The sequence below is a fragment of the Cetorhinus maximus genome, chromosome 3 (assembly GCF_964194155.1).
Source record: "Cetorhinus maximus chromosome 3, sCetMax3.hap1.1, whole genome shotgun sequence".
In the NCBI taxonomy this organism is placed as follows: domain Eukaryota; kingdom Metazoa; phylum Chordata; class Chondrichthyes; order Lamniformes; family Cetorhinidae; genus Cetorhinus; species Cetorhinus maximus.
Window position 1 is genome coordinate 38,443,565 of NC_135881.1, and position 20,889 is coordinate 38,464,453.

The 20,889-nt window shown below is 44.1% G+C and overlaps 1 protein-coding gene across 7 annotated transcripts in view; it reads left to right on the plus strand.

The window, feature by feature from the left end:
* Positions 1 to 3,564: 3,564 nt before the first annotated feature.
* Positions 3,565 to 20,889, plus strand: part of cul2 (cullin 2) — a 74,765-nt gene continuing 57,440 nt past the window's right edge. For 6 of the 7 annotated variants that reach the window (XM_078537575.1, XM_078537611.1, XM_078537588.1 and 3 more), the window contains exons 1-4: positions 3,829 to 4,021; positions 6,288 to 6,418; positions 12,505 to 12,607; positions 15,388 to 15,482. In XM_078537575.1, coding sequence (XP_078393701.1) covers positions 6,300 to 6,418; positions 12,505 to 12,607; positions 15,388 to 15,482 — 317 coding nt within the window. In that variant the 5' untranslated portion in view covers positions 3,829 to 4,021; positions 6,288 to 6,299. Of the gene's footprint in view, positions 4,022 to 6,287; positions 6,419 to 12,504; positions 12,608 to 15,387; positions 15,483 to 20,889 lie in introns of all 7 variants that reach the window. The other variant, XM_078537582.1, reaches the window with a different exon arrangement.

A 20,889-nucleotide genomic window follows, 5' to 3' on the forward strand; every position in this document is an offset into this window, starting at 1 on the left:
CATTCAATAAAATCATGAGTGATCTGTTTGTGTTTTGAATTCCACATTTCCATCTATCTCTGATAACCTTTGATTCCCTTGCCCAAGAAGAATCTATCTAGCTCTGCCTTAAAAATAATCAATGACCCCACCTCCACTACCTTTACAGGCAGAGAGTTCCAAAGTTGCACAACCCTCTGAGAAGTTGATCTGGAGTCAGTGTGAGTGACTAGTTGATCTGGACAGCAAATGTGCCTGATCTGGAGTCAGTGTGACTGAGTGAGTGGTTGATCTGGAATGGCAGCTGGTGGAATTCAAATTCATTTAATTAATAAATTCATTTATTAAAAAAAACAATATAACAATTGAAAGCTATTGTCAGTAATGGCGACCATGAAACTATCATCAATTGTTGTAAAAAAAAAACCATCTGGTTCACCAATGTCCTTTAGAAAAGGAAATCTGCCATTCTTACCTGGTCTGGCCTACATGTGACTAAAGACCCACGGCAATGTGATTGACTCTTAACTGCCCTCTGAAATGGGCTAGCAAGCCATTCAATTATACCAAACCACTGCAAAAAAAGTTGAATCAAATGGACTGCATCTGTACAAGAAGGCAGCTTCTCAAGGGCAATTAGGGATGGGTGACAAATGCTGGCCTTGCTTGTCACACTAACATTCCATGAAAGAATACAAATCGTTTAAGAGGTTGATCTGGAGACGCTGGGTGAGGTTGGTCTGCAGTGAGGGTGAAAGGTTTATCTGGAGTCAGTGAGTAGTTGATCTGCAGTGAGTATGAGTGAGTGAGTGACTGATCTGGAGTTAGTGTGAGTGAGAGAGACATTGATCTGAAGTCAGTGTAAGAGATTGATCTGGGGACAGTGGTTGATCCGGAGTATGAGTGAGTGTTTGGTTGATCCAGAATCAGTCTAATGAGTGGTTGATATGGAGTTATTGATGAATCATTGATCTGGAATGGTTGATCCAGAGTCAGTGTGATCCAGCATCAATCTAAGATTGATCTGGAGTCAGTATGATCTGCAGTCAGTGTGATCCAGAGCCAGTGTGGGGTTGATCTGAAGTCAGTGTGTGGAGTGAGATGCTGATCCAGAGTCAGTGTGATCCAGAGACAATGTGATCCAGAGACAGTGTGATCCGGAGTCAATGTGATGAGAGGTTGATCCAGAGTCAGTGTGATCCAGAGTCAATGTGATGAGAGGTTGATTCAGAGTCAGTGTGATCTGAATTCAGCTTAATCTGGAGTTGGTGTGATGAGAGGTTGATCCAGAGTCAGTGTGTTCCAGTATCAGTGTGATGAGAGGTTGGTCTGGAGTGAGTGCGATCAGAGCTTGATCCAGAGTCAATGTGGTCAGAGGTTGAGTGGAGTCAGTGTGATCTGGAGTCAGTGTGATGAGAGGTTGATTCAGAGTCAGTGTGATCCAGAGTGAGTGTGATGAGAGGTTGATCCAGAGTCAATGTGATCCAGGGTGACTGTGATGAGAGGATGATCCAGAGTCAGTGTGATCCAGAGTCAGTGTGATGAGACATTGATCTGGTGTCAGTGTGATCCAGAGTGAATGTGATGAGAGGTTGATTCAGAGTCAGTGTGATCTGAATTCAGCGTGATCTGGAGTTGGTGTGATGAGAGGTTGATCCAGAGTCAGTGTGATCAGAGGTTGATTGGAATCAGTGTGATCTGAAGTCAGTGTGATGAGGTTGATTCAGAGTCAGTGTGATCCAGAGTGAGTGTGATGAGAGGTTGATTCAGAGTCAGTGTGATCCAGATTGAATTTGATGAGAGGTTGATCCAGAGTCAGTGTGATCCAGAGTGAGTGTGATGAGAGGTTGATCCAGAGTCAGTGTGATCTGGAGTCAGTGTGATGAGGTTGATTCAGAGTCAGTGTGATCCAGGGTGAGTGTGATGAGAGGTTGATCCAGAGTCAGTGTGATCTGGAGTCAGGGGGGAGAGACATTGATCTGGTGTCAGTGTGATCCAGAGTGAATGTGATGAGAGGTTGATTCAGAGTCAGTGTGATCTGAATTCAGCGTGATCTGGAGTTGGTGTGATGAGAGGTTGATCCAGAGTCAGTGTGATCAGAGGTTGATTGGAGTCAGTGTGATCTGAAGTCAGTGTGATGAGGTTGATTCAGAGTCAGTGTGATCCAGAGTGAGTGTGATGAGAAGTTGATTCAGAGTCAGTGTGATCCAGAGTGAATTTGATGAGAGGTTGATCCAGAGTCAGTGTGATCCAGAGTGAGTGTGATGAGAGGTTGATCCAGAGTCAGTGTGATCTGGAGTCAGTGTGATGAGGTTGATTCAGAGTCAGTGTGATCCAGGGTGAGTGTGATGAGAGGTTGATCCAGAGTCAGTGTGATCTGGAGTCAGGGGGGAGAGACATTGATCTGGTGTCAGTGTGATCCAGAGTGAATGTGATGAGAGGTTGATTCAGAGTCAGTGTGATCCAGAGCGAATGTGATGAGAGGTTGATCCAGAGTCAGTGTGATCCAGAGTGAGTGTGATGAGAGGTTGATCCAGTGTCAGTGTGATCCAGAGTGAGTGTGATAAGAGGTTGATCCAGAGTCAGTGTGATCCAGAGTGAGTGTGTTGAGAGGTTGATCCAGAGTCAGTGTGATCCAGAGTGAGTGTGATGAGAGGTTGATCCAGAGTCAGTGTGATCTGGAGTCAGTGTGATGAGGTTGATTCAGGGTCAGTGTGATCCAGAGTGAGTGTGATGAGAGGTTGATCCAGAGTCAGTGTGATCCAGAGTGAGTGTGATGAGAGGTTGATCCAGAGTCAGTGTGATCTGGAGTCAGTGTGATGAGGTTGATTCAGGGTCAGTGTGATCCAGAGTGAGTGTGATGAGAGGTTGATCCAGAGTCAGTGTGATCCAGAGTGAGTGTGTTGAGAGGTTGATCCAGAGTCAGTGTGATCTGGAGTCAGGGGGGAGAGACATTGATCTGGTGTCAGTGTGATCCAGAGTGAATGTGATGAGAGGTTGATTCAGAGTCAGTGTGATCTGAATTCAGCGTGATCTGGAGTTGGTGTGATGAGAGGTTGATCCAGAGTCAGTGTGATCAGAGGTTGATTGGAGTCAGTGTGATCTGAAGTCAGTGTGATGAGGTTGATTCAGAGTCAGTGTGATCCAGAGTGAGTGTGATGAGAGGTTGATTCAGAGTCAGTGTGATCCAGAGTGAATTTGATGAGAGGTTGATCCAGAGTCAGTGTGATCCAGAGTGAATGTGATGAGAGGTTGATCCAGAGTCAGTGTGATGAGAGGTTGATCCAGAGTCAGTGTGATCCAGAGTGAATGTGATGAGAGGTTGATCCAGGGTGAGTGTGATGAGAGGTTGATCCAGAGTCAGTGTGATCCACAGTGAGTGTGATGAGAGGTTGATCCAGAGTCAGTGTGATCCAGAGTGAGTGTGTTGAGAGGTTGATCCAGAGTCAGTGTGATCTGGAGTCAGTGTGATGAGGTTGATTCAGGGTCAGTGTGATCCAGAGTGAGTGTGATGAGAGGTTGATCCAGAGTCAGTGTGATCCAGAGTGAGTGTGATGAGAGGTTGATCCAGAGTCAGTGTGATCTGGAGTCAGTGTGATGAGGTTGATTCAGGGTCAGTGTGATCCAGAGTGAGTGTGATGAGAGGTTGATCCAGAGTCAGTGTGATCCAGAGTGAGTGTGTTGAGAGGTTGATCCAGAGTCAGTGTGATCCAGAGTGAGTGTGTTGAGAGGTTGATCCAGAGTCAGTGTGATCCAGAGTGAGTGTGATGAGAGGTTGATCCAGAGTCAGTGTGATCTGGAGTCAGGGGGAAGAGACATTGATCTGGTATCAGTGCGATCCAGAGTCAGTGCGATCCAGAGTGAGTGTGAGTCAGTGTGTAGCTGATCCGGATCCCCAGGCGGCCAGGGGTCGCTCTCTCTCTCTCTCTCAGTTTGAGTGCCGCGGCTGCCGTACACACGCTGCTGGGATCAGCCCCGTCCGGGAGCCGAGCGGCCGCCGTGGATTCAGCGCAGGCGATAAAGTTGAGGCCGGGCTCGGACGGTGAGAAGCGGGGATTGGGTGGGCGATGTCGCCTGTTGGGTTTGGCCCGGTTCTAGATCCTGCTCTACCGCCGGGCCGGCCTCTCCCGTGTCTGTCAGCCGGAGCCGGCTGTCCGCTCTCGGCCGCCGGGAAGCGGCCTTTCGGCCCCTGGCCGGCCGGCGCTACTTTAACGGTGACTCGGCGGCTTCGATCTGAGCCTGAGCGGAGAGGCCGCAGGGCCGCCGGCTGTCTCTGGCTGTGGGAGCAGGCTCCAGGCCTGTGTCCTCCAGGCCGGTCACTCAGGGAGGTGGGGGACACTGAGAGCCCGGACAGGCCGGGGGCCGAGGCTGCCACCCGGGGAATCAGAGCCGGGGTCCGGAGTGAGGGAGCCTCAGGGCAGGTCAGAGTCATCAGCTCAGAAATAATAATGCCCCTCACCTCCCATTACACCCCTCACCTCTCCCTCCTCCCCTCACCCTCCCTCCCTACACCCCTCATCTCTCCCCCTCACCCTCCCTCCTCCCCTCACCCTCCCTCCCTACACCCCTCCTCTCCTCCCTCCCCTCACCCCCCCTCCTCTCCCTCCCCTCACCCTAACCCTCCCTCCTCCCCCCTTCCCCCCCTCACCCTAACCCTCCCTCCTCCCCCCTCACCCTAACCCTCCCTCCTCCCCCCCTCACCCTAACCCTCCCTCCTCACCCTAACCCTCCCTCCTCCCCCCTCACCCTAACCCTCCCTCCTCCCCCCTCACCCTAACCCTCCCTCCTCCCCCCTTCACCCTAACCCTCCCTCCTCCCTCCTCACCCTAACCCTCCCTCCTCCCCCCTTCACCCTAACCCTCCCTCCTCCCCCCTCACCCTAACCCTCCCCCCTCACCCTAACCCTCCCTCCTCCCCCTCACCCTAACCCTCCCTCCTCCCCCCCTCACCCTAACCCTCCCTCCTCCCCTCCTCACCCTAACTCCCCCTCCTCCCCTCCTCACCCCCCTCCTCCCCTCCTCACCCCCCTCCTCCCCTCCTCACCCCCCTCCTCCCCTCCTCACCCCCCTCCTCCCCTCCTCACCCCCCTCCTCCCCTCCTCACCCCCCTCCTCCCTCCTCACCCCCCTCCTCCCCTCCTCACCCCCCTCCTCACCTCCTCACCCCCCTCCTCCCCTCCTCACCCCCCTCCTCCCCTCCTCACCCCCCTCCTCCCCTCCTCACCCCCCTCCTCCCCTCCTCACCCCCCTCCTCCCCTCCTCACCCCCCTCCTCCCCTCCTCACCCCCCTCCTCCCCTCCTCACCCCCCTCCTCCCCTCCTCACCCCCCCTCCTCCTCACCCCCCCCTCCTCCTCACCCCCCCACCCCTCCCCTCAGCCTAACCCCCCCACCCCTCCCCTCAGCCTAACCCCCCCACCCCTCCCCTCAGCCTAACCCCCCCACCCCTCCCCTCAGCCTAACCCCCCCACCCCTCCCCTCAGCCTAACCCCCCCACCCCTCCCCTCAGCCTAACCCCCCCACCCCTCCCCTCAGCCTAACCCCCCCTCACCCCTCCCCTCAGCCTAACCCCCCCACCCCACCCCTCAGCCTAACCCCCCCCACCCCACCCCTCACCCTAACCCCCCCCACCCCTCACCCTACCCCTCACCCTAACCCCCCCCACCCCTCACCCTAACCCCCCCCACCCCTCACCCTAACCCCCCCCACCCCTCACCCTAACCCCCCCCACCCCTCACCCTAACCCCCCTCACCCTAACCCCCCCCCACCCCTCACCCTAACCCCCCCACCCCTCACCCTAACCCCCCCCCACCCCTCACCCTAACCCCCCCCCACCCCTCACCCTCAACCCCCCCACCCCTCCCCTCACCCTAACCCCCCCCAGCCCTCCCCACCCCTTCCCACCCCTCCCCTCCCTCCCCTCCCTCCCCATCCCTCACCGACCTCCAGTCCCATACTCTCACATTTACCCCGCTCCCTCCCTCGCCCTTATATCCCCCCCGCCGTCTCACCTCTTTTCCTGCCCGAGGGACACCCTCCACCCAGAGGGACACCCCCCCACATCTCCTCCACATTTCCTAATCCCTGTTTCACTCTCTACCACCACAACTGCCTCAAATCCTTCCGCCCTTTCATCTCCCTTCTACTTTGTTTCAAAAGGCAACATCCTGATTGATCACCATTTAACTGACTGTTAACTTGTTTTCACATTGATTTATGAAATATTTTCTTATCATAGTGTAACATTTTTGATGGCATTAATTTCAGATCAAATTTTCAAAAGATAATTACAATGTTGTTTCTTTTTTAAGCGAAGCCATACAATGTCCCTGAAACCACGTGTGGTGGATTTTGATGAAACATGGAACAAGCTCCTGACAACAATCAGAGCAGTTGTCATGCTCGATTACGTTGAGAGATCTACCTGGAATGACCGGTTCTCGTATCCTTCATTCCTTAATGGCCAAATGAAAGAATTGTAGTTTTCAGCATAATTTCAACATTTTAAAATGATGCAAAATATTTGGTCATCAGAAAGTGGTTGGGTATTACCAAAATGGCAATCCCAGCAACTGCAAGGGATCCCAATAGTGCCAGAGATAATGTTTGTTTGGCAAGAATTTTTGTCCTCATTGATTTCATCAGCAAACTTCACACAAACAGTTGTGAATCTTTGGAATCTGTATCCTAGAAGGCTCTGAGTGCTCCTTAATATAACTCAGGCTAAACAGACTGTTCCAAATAAGTCACATTGGACTCGAAACGTTAACTCTGTTTCTCTTTCCACAGATGCAGCCTGACCTGCTGAGTTTCTCCAACGTTTTCTGTTTCTATTTATGAATAGGCAGATCTTTGGTTTCTTGGAATTAAGGGATATGGGGAGTGGGCAGGAAACTGATCAGCCATGATTGTATTGAATAGCAGAGCAGGCTTGAGGGGCCATTTGGTCTACTGCATTTTTTTCTTCTGCTCTTACAAATATATCTGTTACAGTCATGTGTGTTCGCTTTAACAACTTGATTATACTGTTGCTAATTGGTCATTGGTTTATGAGGGTTTTTCCCATAAATACTATATTTTTGGGCTTATTTAATACCGTTACTGCTTCATAGCATGCAGTTGGCCATCGTTTTGTTTTTAGGAACCAACTTTGGTGCCATTTCCCTTATGTTTTCAAATGAGCTCAATCATACCATTACCGAAACTGAAACAAAACAAGTCAAACACCCCAAAAACTTATTTCTAAAATTTAAACGATATTGTATTTAAAAGCTATTTATCATTTAGCTTTCAAAAGCCAATCTCTGATGTTGTAAATATATTCTGAAGTATATTTCTGTTGGTGATTTTGCTACATGGAAGACCACTTTGGAAGCTAGGCCACAACTGGAGTACTGCATGCAGTTCTGGTCACTACATTATGGGGAGGATGTGATTGCACTGGAGAGAGCGCAGAGGAAATTTACCAGGATGCTGTCTGGGCTGGAGGGTCTGAGCTATGAGGAAAGATTGGATAGGGCGGGGTCGTTTTCCTTGGAGCAGCAGAGGTTATGGGGGGACCTGATAGAGGTGTATAAGATTATGAGATATAGATAGGGTGGATAAGAAGGCACTTTTTCCATTAGTAGAGGGGTCAATAACCAGAGGGCATAGATTTAAGATAAGAGGTAGAAGGCTAAGAGGGGAGTTGAGAAATATTTTCCTCCAGAGGGTGGTGAAAGTATGGAACTCACTGCCTGAACGGGTGGTCGAGTCAGAAACTCTCGTAACATTTAAGAAGTATTTCGATATTCATTTGCATTGCCATAGCCTCCAGGGCTATGGACCAAGCGCTGGAAAATGGGATTAGTGTAGTCAGATCTTTGTTGACCAGCACGGACATGAAGGGCCGAATGGCCTCCTTCTGTGCTGTAAATGTCTCAGTCAATAATACTGAAAGGGAAAATTATACCTAAATTTTACTTCATAAGTTTTTATTTCTTCATTCAAAATTCCCAATTAGCGTGCTATTTAAGGGAGAGGGAAACCAGGGAATTATGGATCAGCTAACCTACCATCTGTTGTTGGGAAATGGCTAGAGTCAGTAATTCAAGATAAAGTGACTGAACACTTTTTAAAAATTTTCAGCTGATCAGAGAGCCAGCATGGATTTGTGAAGGGTAGATCATGCCTGAGACTCCTGACTAAGTTTTTGAAGAAGTGACAAAAGTAGTAGACAGAGGAATGTCTATGGATAACAAAAACAGAATTACCTGAAAAAAAATTCTGTTTTTGTTTTGGATTTCCAGCATCCGCAGTAGTTTTTTGTTTTTATCTCAATGTCTATGGATGTTGTTTATATGGAATTCCAGAAGGTATTTGATCTAATCCTTCATAAATGACTGTGAACTAAAATTATTGCTCATGGATTTGATCAAGTTAGGAAATTGGCCGAGTGGAAGGAGACAGAGTAAGGATAATGGGCAGGTTCTCTAATTGGCAGGATCTGATTTGTAAAGTTCTGTGTTAGGGCCTCAACTAATATATTATATCACATTATTATACCATAGTATACTATATAATACTACTATAGTTGTTAACAATTTAGATGGTTCAGTAGGAAATCACATACCTAAATTTGTGATGACACAAAGAAAGGTGACATTGAAGATGGAAGCATAAAACTACAAAGGGGGAGATTGATGAATTTAAATGAAAGAGAATACCATGACAAATAGATTTTAATGTAGGCAAATGTGATGTTTGAATCTAAATTTAATAGTGTGTTTTCTAAATGGTGAGAAGTTAGAAATGGCGGAGGTCCAAAGAGACTTTGAGGCCCAGGTACACCGATCATTAAAATATCATGAATGAATACAGAAAATAATTAAAAAGCCTCATGGAATGCTGGCCTTTATATTTATAGTAATGGGATACAACGGGGTAGAAGTTATGCTTCAACCCTACAAAGCCCTGGAGCACTGCACCTTAGGAAGAATGTATTGGCCTTGGAGGGAGTGCAGTATAGATTTCCTAGAATGATACCTGGATTCTAAGGGTTAAACTGTGTTTATGAGAAGAAATTAAGCAAACTAGAGTTGTTTGCCATCGAGTTTATCAGGTTAAGGGGTGATTGCATTGAAGTTTTCAATATGTTAAGGGGAACAGGTAAGGTAGATTGGAAGAAACTATTTCCGTAATTTGTAGAGGCTAGGACCAGGGTCATAATTTTAAAATTAAAGCAGCCTTTCGGGAGTGAAATTAGGAAACACTTATTCACACAGAGGGTAGTAGAAATTTGGAACACACTCTTCTGCAAACAACAAACATCAATAATATCACAGAATCTTTACAGTGCAGGAGGTGGCCATTTGGCCCATCAAGTCTGCACAGGCTCTCTGAAAGAGCATTCCACCTAGTCCCACCCCCCTGCCTTATCCCTGTAACCTTGCACATTACATCTTTTCAGGTAGCAATCCAATTTCCTTTTGAGCACCTTGGTCAAACCTGCCTCCACCACCCTCTCAGGAAGCTCATTCCAGACTTCAACCACCCTCTGGCTGAAAACATTTTTCCTCACATCACATTTTCTCCTTTTGCCAATTAATTTGAATCTATGCCCTCTAGTTCTTGATGTTCTCCTGAGTGGGAACAGTTTCTCACTATTTATCCTATCCATACCCCTCAGGATCTTGAATACCTCTACCAAGTCTCCTTTCAGCCTTCTTTTCTCCAAGGAAAAGAGTCCAACCCCTCCAATCTATCCTCACAGCTACAGTTCTTTCTCTCTGGAATCATTCACGTGAATCTCCTCTGTACTCTCTCCAATGGCAGGATTGAATTGGCTGAGTGGCAGGAAGCAGAGGGTGATGGTCAAGGGGTGTTTTTGTGACTGGATGCCTGTGTCCACTGGGGTCCCACAGGGATTGGTGTTGGGTCCCTTGCTGTTTGTGGTATATATAAATGATTTAGACTTGAATGTAGGCGGGTTGATCAGTAAGTTTGTGGATGACACGAAAATTGGTGGGGTGGTAAATAGTGAGCAGGATAGCCTTAGATTACAGGAGGATATAGACGGGCTGGTTGGATGGGCTGATCAGTGGCAAATGGAATTTAATCCGGATAAGCATGAAGTGATGCACTTGGGCAGGACAAACAAAGCGCGGGAATACACGATGAATGGTAGGACCCTGGGAAGTACCAAGGAACAGAGGTACCTTGGTGTGCATGTCCACTGGTCCCTTAAGGTAGTGGGATAGGTAGATAAGGTGGTTAAGAAGGCATATGGGATACTTGCCTTTATTAGCTGAGCCATAGAATATAAGAGCAGGGAGGTTATGCTGGAACTGTATAAAATGCTGGTTAGGCCACAGCTAGAGTATTAACGTACAGTTCTGGAACCCACAATTATAGGAAGGATGTGATTGCACTAGGGAGAGTGCAGAGGAGATTTACTAGGATGTTGCCTGGGCTGGAGAGTTTTAGTTATGAGGAGATAGACTGGGGTTATTTTCCTTGGAGCAGAGGAGATTGAGAGGGGGAACGTGATTGAGGTGTATAAAATTATGGGGCATAGATAGGGTAGACAGGAAGGAACTTTTCCCCTTGGTGGAGGGATCAATAACCAGGGGGCATAGATTTAAGGTAAGGGGCAGGAGGTTTAGAGGGGATGTGAGGAAGAATTTTTTCACCCAGAGGTTGGTGGGAACATGGAATTCACTGCCTGAAAGGTTGGTGGAGGCAGAAACCCTCATAACATTTAAGAAGCATTTTTAGATGTGCACTTGCGATGCCATGACATACGAGGTTATGGGCCTAGTGCTGGAAAATGGGATTAGAATAGTTAGGTACTTGTTTGACCGGCGCAGACTCGATGGGCTGACAGGCCTTTTTCTGTGCTGTAGACGTCGATGACTCAATGCCGTCACACCCTTCTTCATGTATGGTGCCCAGAACTAGATGCAGTACTCCATTGAGGCCTAACTAGTTTCTTTTACAAGTTCAACATGACCTCCTTACTCTTGTACTCAATGCCCCTATTATTAAACCCTAAGACACTGTTTGCTTTATTATCTGGGGTCTCAACATGCCCTGCCATCTTCAATGACCTGTGTACATGTACACCAACGTCCCTTTGTTCCTGCACCTCCTTTAGAGTCTCTCCCTTTATTTTATACTGTCTCACCATATTCTTCCTGCCAAAATGGATCACCCCACACTTCTCTGCATTGAACTTCATCTGCCACTTGTCTGCCCAATCCACCAACATGCCTATGTCCTTTTAAAGTTCAGAACTATCCTCATCACAGTTGACAACATTTCCAAATTTTGTATCATCTGCAAATTTTAAAATCATGCCCTGCACACCACAGTCTAGGTCATTAATATATATATCAGGATCCCAACACTGACCCTTGGGGAACTCCACTACAAACATTCCTCCAATCTGAAAAACAACCATTTATCACTACTCTCTGTTTCCTGTCACTCAGCCAATTTCTTATCCAAGTGCCTACTTTCCCTTTCATTCCATGCCCTAGAATTTTGCTTACAAGTCTGTTATGTGGCACTCTATCAAATGCCTTTTGCAAATCCATATGTACCACATTAACAGCATTTCCCTTATCAACCTTCTCTGTTAGATCTTTACTGTTAAAATACCTGTAACCTGCTGAACAATTAGTGCTGCGTTTTTCACTGAAATTCTGTATTACATGGATTGCATGAAAGAAATGTGGTTGATATTTAGAAGCAGAAAGCCCCTTTCAATGCTAAATTGGAAAACAGAATGCGCAGTATCCCTTTTGGAGATAAAACAACATTTGAAAGCCCAGCAGAATTTGTGATGAAGAAAAACAAAATAATATGAGAGAAATGTGACATGCTATTTACATTAACATCCTAAGGCAATACTCTATATATGGCCTAGCATTATAATTAGCACAATGCTATTACTACTTCATATTTAACTGTGCGTGGGTAATTTGTGAAAAATAATAGCCTGTAAAGGTCAAAGTCATAAATAGGTCAGGTAGTGATCCGTTTGATTAAAAATAATAAAATGATTATTAACTTTGTTCAGAGTGTATTGAAAACTCCGAGTACAACTGGCAAGGATTTAATTAACACAGCTCATAAATTTTCATGTAATATGAAAATATTGTACATACTGAGAAGAGGGATTATTAGTGCAAATAACTAATTGATGTTTATCAGCTAAACATGTGATTAAAACCATAAAAATAACTCCATTGCAGAATAAGTTGTGAAAATACTACATTGACTCAAATATATATAGCACTTTTTTTTTTAAAGCAATAAAAATTGTTTATTTTTATATATCTTTTGTATACAGGCTCTTTTTGCCTGGGAAAGAACTCCATTCTGAGGCATGTCAGCCTGCTTCATAGAGCAGCAATTTAGTTTAGTTTGTGTCTCAATGAATCATTAATAGAATTTTTAAGATTTACTTTTGATTGTTATTAAACCTGCTTTGTTCACTATTTTCCCCTCACTGTTTGCAATGAAGGTCCTTAACGTTCTATTCAGAGACATTTATGCTTTGTGTGTTGCCTACCCAGAACCTCTGGGAGAACGACTCTACACGGAAACAAAAATTTTTCTGGAAAATCACGTCCAACATTTGTACAAGGTACATCTTCACTTTGGTGAACTTTACTGCAGACTTTCACATGGCTGCATACTGTACAGAGTATAGAGCAAGAAAGGAATGACGGGCCAAATTTTCATTCCAGGATTGGGAACCCGACACCTAAAACATTTCTGAGTCCTGACCCCACACCATGTCAGCATCGGAAAGACAATGCAATTTTCAAAGCGCCAGCCACTCATTGGTCAGTAGCCAAATTCAGCACCCAGTTAGGGGCATTGGGTGCAGGCAGGAGATAAGCATGGAGAGATAATTTAAAAGGCAGCCTGCAGCAGTCACCACTCATTGTTGCCTTTGGAACAGGGAGAGTAGAGGGCCAGCATTGGTTTGGGAAACATTCCTGACGATCCACCCCCTTCCCCAATTTCTGATGCCTCCTTTGTGGCCCTGATTGAGGCTGTGGCAGACAGGAGAGCTGTAAATCTTCCCTACCTCTGGAAGAAGAGCTCCTGCGAGGTAGACCAAGCAGGAATGTTTGAGGTGACCACAGATTGCAGCAGCAGCCTCACATTCGTCAAAATCAAGCCACTTGCCTCAAGTGGTGACAACTCTCTGCCCCTACACGAGCAACTGGGTTTAAATCTCCCCTTTTTAAACACTGTTTTCACACTACAGTCATAAGCACTAATGGCTACCTGATGTGTTCCCAATAGCTATGCTCAAACATGTTCCAGATATTATGTTCCTCATGCTTGCCATGTGAAAATGAATTGTTGCTCCCTATACTCTAAAATGAGCTCAACAAGCGATTAATTGGAAGCATGCAAGTTGTCAGCTCCTCCTCTCCTGCCCTCCCTCTGAAATTCTAATTACATCACTGAGACAACAGGAACCAGTGACGCCTCCAGGTACACGATTTTCTGGGTCCATCCACACTCGAACTTGCCCCCACGGGTGAACTCTGCAATTTAACTTCCCTTAGGAAGTGAATACCCATAAATAGAACTTTAATTTTGTTAAAGACCCTCAAAGGTAATCGAAGGGAAATACTAATATATCTAAAATTCCAGTCTATGTTATTTAACATGGTTGGTTGTGTTCCACAGATAATACTTTTACAGTCCTAATAGGATCACAATCAAATATTCAATGATGCGGGTCAGTACTTTTCCTGCAACCACCCCGAAGTTCAAAAGTGGGTATTCAATAGTTTCCCTTTCAAACAAGGAGTTTTGCTAATGGGGATACCTTTTTAAAAATTGTACTTACTAGATGAACTAACATCATCAGTTGGTAACATTTTTTCCAGTTCCATACTTAAACGGTATGGACCAAAGAGTCTCGAGGTCAATCTCTTGTCAATGCTGAATTAGCTGGTGTAAACCGAGTTAAACTTATCTGCGCGGTCATTGTTTGGGATATTGCACAGCAGTTGATATGCTTCACTTAGCACCCTTTGCCATGATTCCCATTACTGATTTCTGCCCTGGGATTTGAATAGAAGATGCTTATTGTCTTTGCTCCATTCCTTCATGGACAAGTGTCTAATCTGTCACTTCCTCTTGATCAAGTGTTGAAGATGGGGACCTTTCTGTAATTGGGGCAACCTGTGTTCCATCATTGTTTAGTGTAGAGCTTACTGAAGCAGTTAAGCTGGAAGCCACCTTAATATTTTTATATCTTGGACTGCTGGAAAATATAAATCTGAATCGCGAAAACATATTTTTCAGTGTTCTTAATTGATGCAGAAAAATATAGGGTAGAAATTTTCTATTTTACCAAACCAGAAGCCATGTTATGCTAATTTTTCTGAAAGGAGTCTACTGGAAATATTTACTATTGTGATAATGCAGCTAGTTTTCACCTTTCCATTCTGAGAACCATTATATTACATATAGAGTACAGAATACTGCTTTTTTAATGAAATATAGGATATGCAGCACAGAAACAGACCATTTGGCCCATTGATATTTTGTCTATACAGCACCAGTGTTCATGCTCCACTTGAGCCTTCTCCCATCTTTCCTCATCTAAATCTATCATTATAACCCTCTATTTTCTTGTTCCTTGTATGCTTACCTAGTTTTTTTGCTTCAATCACTCCCTGAGACTGTGAATTCCATATTCTCACCTCTCTCTGGGTAAAGAAGTTCCTTCTGAATTCCCTTCTGAATTTCTTGGTGACATTTGGCCTAAATCCTACATCACATTCACTAAAATCCTATCCAGGCTGGTGGTTTGGCAATGGAGTGGTCAACTCTGATATAATAAAAACCCCAGAATCATGTGAAGTCATGACTTTAATGCAGTGGATATCTACAATACACTTCCAACTCCTTGCATCACGCATCAATAAACTATGCATTGGTAAACAACATGGACAGGAGATATCAGTCTATCCACTTTCCTCTAAAACTCAAGAGCACCAGATAAATATAGAGGGATGCTTCAAGCTTCATGGATCACCCAACTTTTGAATAAGTAGAACAGAGATAGTAAGTTCCCTGGTTCCAAAAATGTAACTGTTTTCAGGAAGAAATGTCCCACAAAGCAACTTAAAGCTAAATAAGGATATGAAAATAGCAGAAGTAATTTTGTACATCTTTCAAATATTGTACTTAAGAATGTCAGTGTATTTCTTAGTGCTGTGAAAGTTCCCACACAATCTCCAAATAAAATCTCCTTAGAGGTGTTAGACTTCGAAGTAAGTTGCCCTGGACTAGAATATTGACTTCTGCCACTTAGGTTCATCTAAATCATCCAGCTCTCATGATTTTGGAAATAGTTTTGTCCTTCAAAATGAAATGTTCTTTTATTTACAGAAAGTTCTGGATTCCGAAGAAAAGATTTTGACCATGTACCATAAATATTGGGAAGAGTACAGCAAGGGTGCTGATTACATGGACTGCTTATATAGGTAATACACTTTCTTTAAAAAAAAATTCAAAGTTGCTAGTTTTTTTTCTTTCAAGACACGTGTTGCAATTGACAGGTTAGAATCATAGAAAGTTTAAGGCACAGAAAGAGGCCACTTGGTCCATCGTGTCTGTGCTGGCCGAAAAACAAGCCACCCAGCCTAATCCCACTTTGTAGCATTTGGTCCGTACCCCTGCAGATTAAGGCACTGAGTGTATATACAGACATCTTTTAAATGAGTTGAAGGTTTCTGCCACTATTAGCTTTTCAGGCAGTGAGTTCAAGACCCTTACTACCTTCTGGGTGAAAAGAGTTTTCCTCATCTCCCCTCTAATCTTTCTATCGATCTCTAAATCGATGTTGAATCTAGTTTGAATTGGTAATAAAACTTTTACTTTTGTGTCCTTAGTTGACAAGGAGATCTACATGAACTGAACAGCAGTCGTGTACATATAATTTCCTCTACCTGTGATTCTAGCTTGATGAGGTCACTGTTAAAACCTCTTTCCCTAATTTGTGAGGATCAGAGTGCTATGTTGTTTCAGTAACAATCTGCTCATCAAATGTTTAACAAAAAAAATTAAAAACTTGTTGACCAATGTTGATCTTCCTCCCATCGTCATGATTCACTGTGCAGCTTTCTTAAGAAAAATATATAAAAATATGAATTTAAAACATATTCTTTGCGAATGCTTCAGGTTATCACTGTAACCAGTTGATTTCCCCTACGTTATGTGCATTTGTTTTCTGGCTGTGGGTGCCGCTGGCCAAGCTGCAGTTAATGCCTTGAGATGTTGGAAGTGGGTCGTCTTGACTTTCTGCAGCTCTTCTGATGATTGTGCACTCAGAATTGTTTTAGAAAGGAAATTCCAGTATTTTGATCCAATGAGGGAAGTTTGGAAGTGTTGGTGTTCTTGTGAGCTTTCTACTCTTGCTCTTGTAATAGAGGTTATAGGGCTTGAAGTGCCATCCAGATAAAATAGCCAAATTCATGTCTATACTGTAGCCACAGTGTGTCAGTAGTGGCGGGTAGATATTCAGCTCTGTCCTGGATGGCATTGATTGCTTGTCGCTGTAACTTCACCTAGCTAAGCCAGTAGTGAGTATCTTATCACAAGCCTGACTTAAGCCTTGTAGCTGCCAGAAATATTCCCTCTAAACTGCACAGCAACTTGGAAGTTGATGTGCAGGCTGCACTTAAGTCGGCTCCCTTAAATTACCATGTGTGCGTGACCCTGCAAAACAATTTCAAAAGGCCATAAACTTTAAGGAATCGCCTGCACACTCAACATAAAAATGACAGGGACCATTGGCTACCAGAGAACGTTTGAAGGGCCAGTAGATGAGCCTCTCATCGTAGTGTATCATCATCTCCCCTGTTCTTGTAACCATGTTGATATGGCTGGTGCAGTTAAATTTTTGGCCGGGGGTGACATCTCTATTGATGGCAGGAGACTTAGTGATTAAAGGTCAAAGGGAGCCAGATGGAACTTGTTTATGATGGTTATTGCTTGGTGCTTATGTAGTGTAAATGTTGCTTGCACAGTTCTAAATGTAGTTTCTTTTTAAATCATTTAAAACTTGCGAGCGGTTGAAAAACTAATGACGTGGAAAACAATCTGATGTGATTTGTGTAGTTTGAACAGCCCTTAGGCAGTCAGACACTGGTCAGCATGTGAGCTTTGCATACTAGCTTTGAATCAAGATATTCCTGTAGGATTTGAATTTACAACCTCCTTTTAAAAATACAACTGCAGCTGTTTAGATGTCTATGTGTGATGAAATATTGGTACAAAACACCATTCATCTGCTAATTACAACATACAGCAACAGTGTAGCACAGAATCTTAGAATTATACAGCTCAGAATGGACCAAATAGCCTCCTTGCGCCTGTGCCTGCTGTTTGGTAGAGCTAGCAATTACTCTCTTATTCTTTCCCATAGCCCTGCAGATTTTTCTGCTTAAAATATCTATCTAATTCCTTTGAAAAGCTGCCAACAAACCTGCTTCCACCAGCCCATCAGGCAGTGCATTCCAGATTACAACAACTTGCTGTGGAAAAATATTTTTCTCATTGCCTCAGATTCTTTTGCCAAACACCTTAAATCTGTGTCATCTCATTGCAAGCCCTTCTGTCATTGGAAACCATTTCTCCTTATTTACTCCATCAAAACCGTTCATGATTTTGCACATCACTTTTATCTCTTTCAAACCTCCTCTTGGCTTCCTCTGCTCGATGGAGAACAACCCCAGCTTCTCCGAGAACAAAATACAGCGGATACTGGAAATCTGAAATAAAAATAGAAATAGAAAATCCTGGAGGTACACAGGTTTGGTAGAAGCTGTGGAGAGAGAAACTGAGTTAAAGTCTCTCCACACAATTGAAGTCCCAGAATTGAACACAGTTACTCCAGCTGAACATAAGAACTAGGAGCAGGAGGAGGCAATTCAGCCCCTCGAGCTTGCCTCGCCATTCAATACGATCATGGCTGATCTCATTTCAGCCTCAACTCCAATTTCCCACCCTCTCCCCATAACTTTTCAACCCGTTACTAATTAAAAATCTGTCTATCTCCTCAAATTTATCCAGCATCCACTGCACTCTGAGGTAGTGAATTCCACAGATTCACGACCCTTTGAGAAAAGTAATTCCTCCTCATCTCTGATTTAAATATACTATAATATACTTAATTAGCCTAAAACTATGGCCTGTCATTCTAGAATGCCCCTCAAGGGAAAACATCCGCTCCACGTCTACTTTGTCTATCCCCTTTAGCATCTTATGTGCCTCAATTAGATCTCCTCTCATCCTTCTAAACTCTAGCGAGTATAGGTCTAAACTGCTCAACCTCTCCTCATAAGACAAGCCCCGCATCTCTGGAATCAATTTAGTGAACCTCCTCTGAACTGCCTCCAATGCAACTACGTCCTTCCTCAAGTAAAGGGACCACAGTACTCCAGGTGAAGTCTCACCAATGCCTTGTACAGTTGCAACAACACTTCCCTATTTTTATACTCTATTCGTTTAGCGTAGAGTATAGCTGAGGCCCAACCAATATTTTATAAAGTTTTAGCATAACTTTGCTTTTGTATTCTGTCTCTATTTCTAAGGCTGATTATCCCATATGCTTTATTAAGAGCCTTCTCATCTTGCCCTGATACCTTCAAAGATTTGAGCGCATATACCCCGGTCTCTGATCCTGTCCCTCCCTTCCTTAAAAATTATGCCATTTATACCGCTTCTCCTTATTCTTCTTTCCAAAATGCACCATTTCACAATTTTCTGCATTAAATTTAATTTGTCATGTGTCTGCTCTTTTCACGAGGCTGTCCATGACTACCTGAAGTCTGTTGCTTTCCTCCTGCATTTGAAATTCATGTCATTCGCAAACTTTGAAATTGTGCCCTGTATAACCAGATCCAGGTCACTAATATATATCAAAGAGCAATGGCCCTCATACCCACCCCTTGTGGAACACCATTGGATACTTCAAAACTACTCCTCTGCTTTCTGTCTCTTAGCCAGGTTTATAGCCATACCGTCGCTGTTCTTTTGATTTCTTATCGGCTGTGGTCGTAACAACGTTGTTATTTGCTGAGCAAGCCAAATCCTCGAGGGAAATTTGTCTTACTGATCAGAACCTTTTCTCCTCTTATTTTGAAAATGAGGGAAAGAACTACTGATCCCAGCAGCATAGAATCCCAACAACACTTTTAAGATTTTAAAATTAAAAGATTTATTAACAAGAAGGAAAAAAAAAACTAAAGCACACAAGATTAAAGTTACACAGTTAAAGGTTTTACAAAACATCTCCTCAAAAAACCCACTTGGCAAGAACACACAAGTAAACTACTTGGCAACAGTTCCCTTATAGATTTTTAACCATAAAAACCCAGTAATATTACCCAAGGCAATAACTGCTGTCACTTTAGTGAAGGTATGCCTCACAACTTTGCTGTGGTAATTTAAGAAAGTGCAGAAAACAGCCTGCTTTCTGAGACAAACACTTTTCTGGCCCCATTGGATAGCTTTTTAAGTTTCACACTTTTCCTCAGCACAGAGCTGGTCTCAGGATATCTCCCCATACAGCTACCACAACTCAACTAAACACCCTTCCCTTCCTTTCATCTTGGATTCCATTGTTCTCAAACACCTCTTTGAACTCAACTTGTCCAAAATATAAAAATCTTTCATGCTTTCCTATTGTATCTACTTTTGGGTCAAATAAAATTGAACAACCTTCCCTTGTTTACTTATGAAACCTTTGCAAGTTGTAAAAGTCCCTTGTCACTTTTAAACTCCCCTTGAAATATAACAGCTGAAAAGTTAAGTCCCTATCTATCACCTAATGCGAATTTTAAAATCCAACCTATTTACTTGTAAATCTACTTCACCAGAGCTTCTCATTACAAATTCATGCATCCAGCACCTTTACCTTTCATCTCTCAGTTCCCATAGACAAGCTGTCTCTATGAACCCTCCCCCGCCCCCAGTTTAATTGATCATGGACACACACACACATCCTTCTTTGCAGAATATCAGTATATTCTCAAAATATTTTTTTAAAAATCCATATTCACAACATGACGTTTTTTTTTCTCTCCCAGCCTTTTGGTTTTGCATGTAACCTGTTAGCTTTTTACTAGTATGAAAGATAAGGACAGGTTGGTGAATAATGCTGCAGTTGTGATTCAGAACACTTTGGAAGCGATTAACAGATTATCGTAGGGGTTCACAAAGTGGAGGTAACGGAGAAAGTCAGCTTGTGCTATAGCATACTTTGCAGTAGCTAATTCAGACAATACAGCAGGATTGGGATGGCAAATGTAATGTTGGCCTTCATTGCAAGGGGAATGGAGTGTAAAAGCAGGGAAGTGTAACTACAAAACAAAAACAAAAATACCTGGAAAAGCTCAGCAGGTCTGGCAGCATCTGCGGAGAGGAGCACAGTTAACGTTTCGAGTCCGTGAGTCTCTTCAACAGAACTAAGTAAAAATAGAAGAGAGGTGAAATATAAGCTGGTTTAAGGGGGGTGGGGGGAGACAAGTAGAGCTGGGTAGAGGGCCAGTGATAGGTGGAGATAACCAAAAGATGTCATAGACAAAAGGACAAAGAGGTGTTGAAGGTGGTGATATTATCTAAGGAATGTGCTAATTAAGAGTAGAAAGCAGGACAGGCAAGGTACAGATAGCCCTAGTGGGGGTGGGGTGGGGTGAAGGAATCAAAACAGGCTTAAAGGTAGAGATAAAACAATGGATGGAATACATTTAAAAATAACGGAAGTAGGTGGGAAAAGAAAAATCTATATAAATTATTGGAAAAAAGAGGGAGGGGAATCGGAAAGGGGGTGGGGATGGAGGAGAGAGTTCATGATCTAAAATTGTTGAACTCAATATTCAGTCCGGA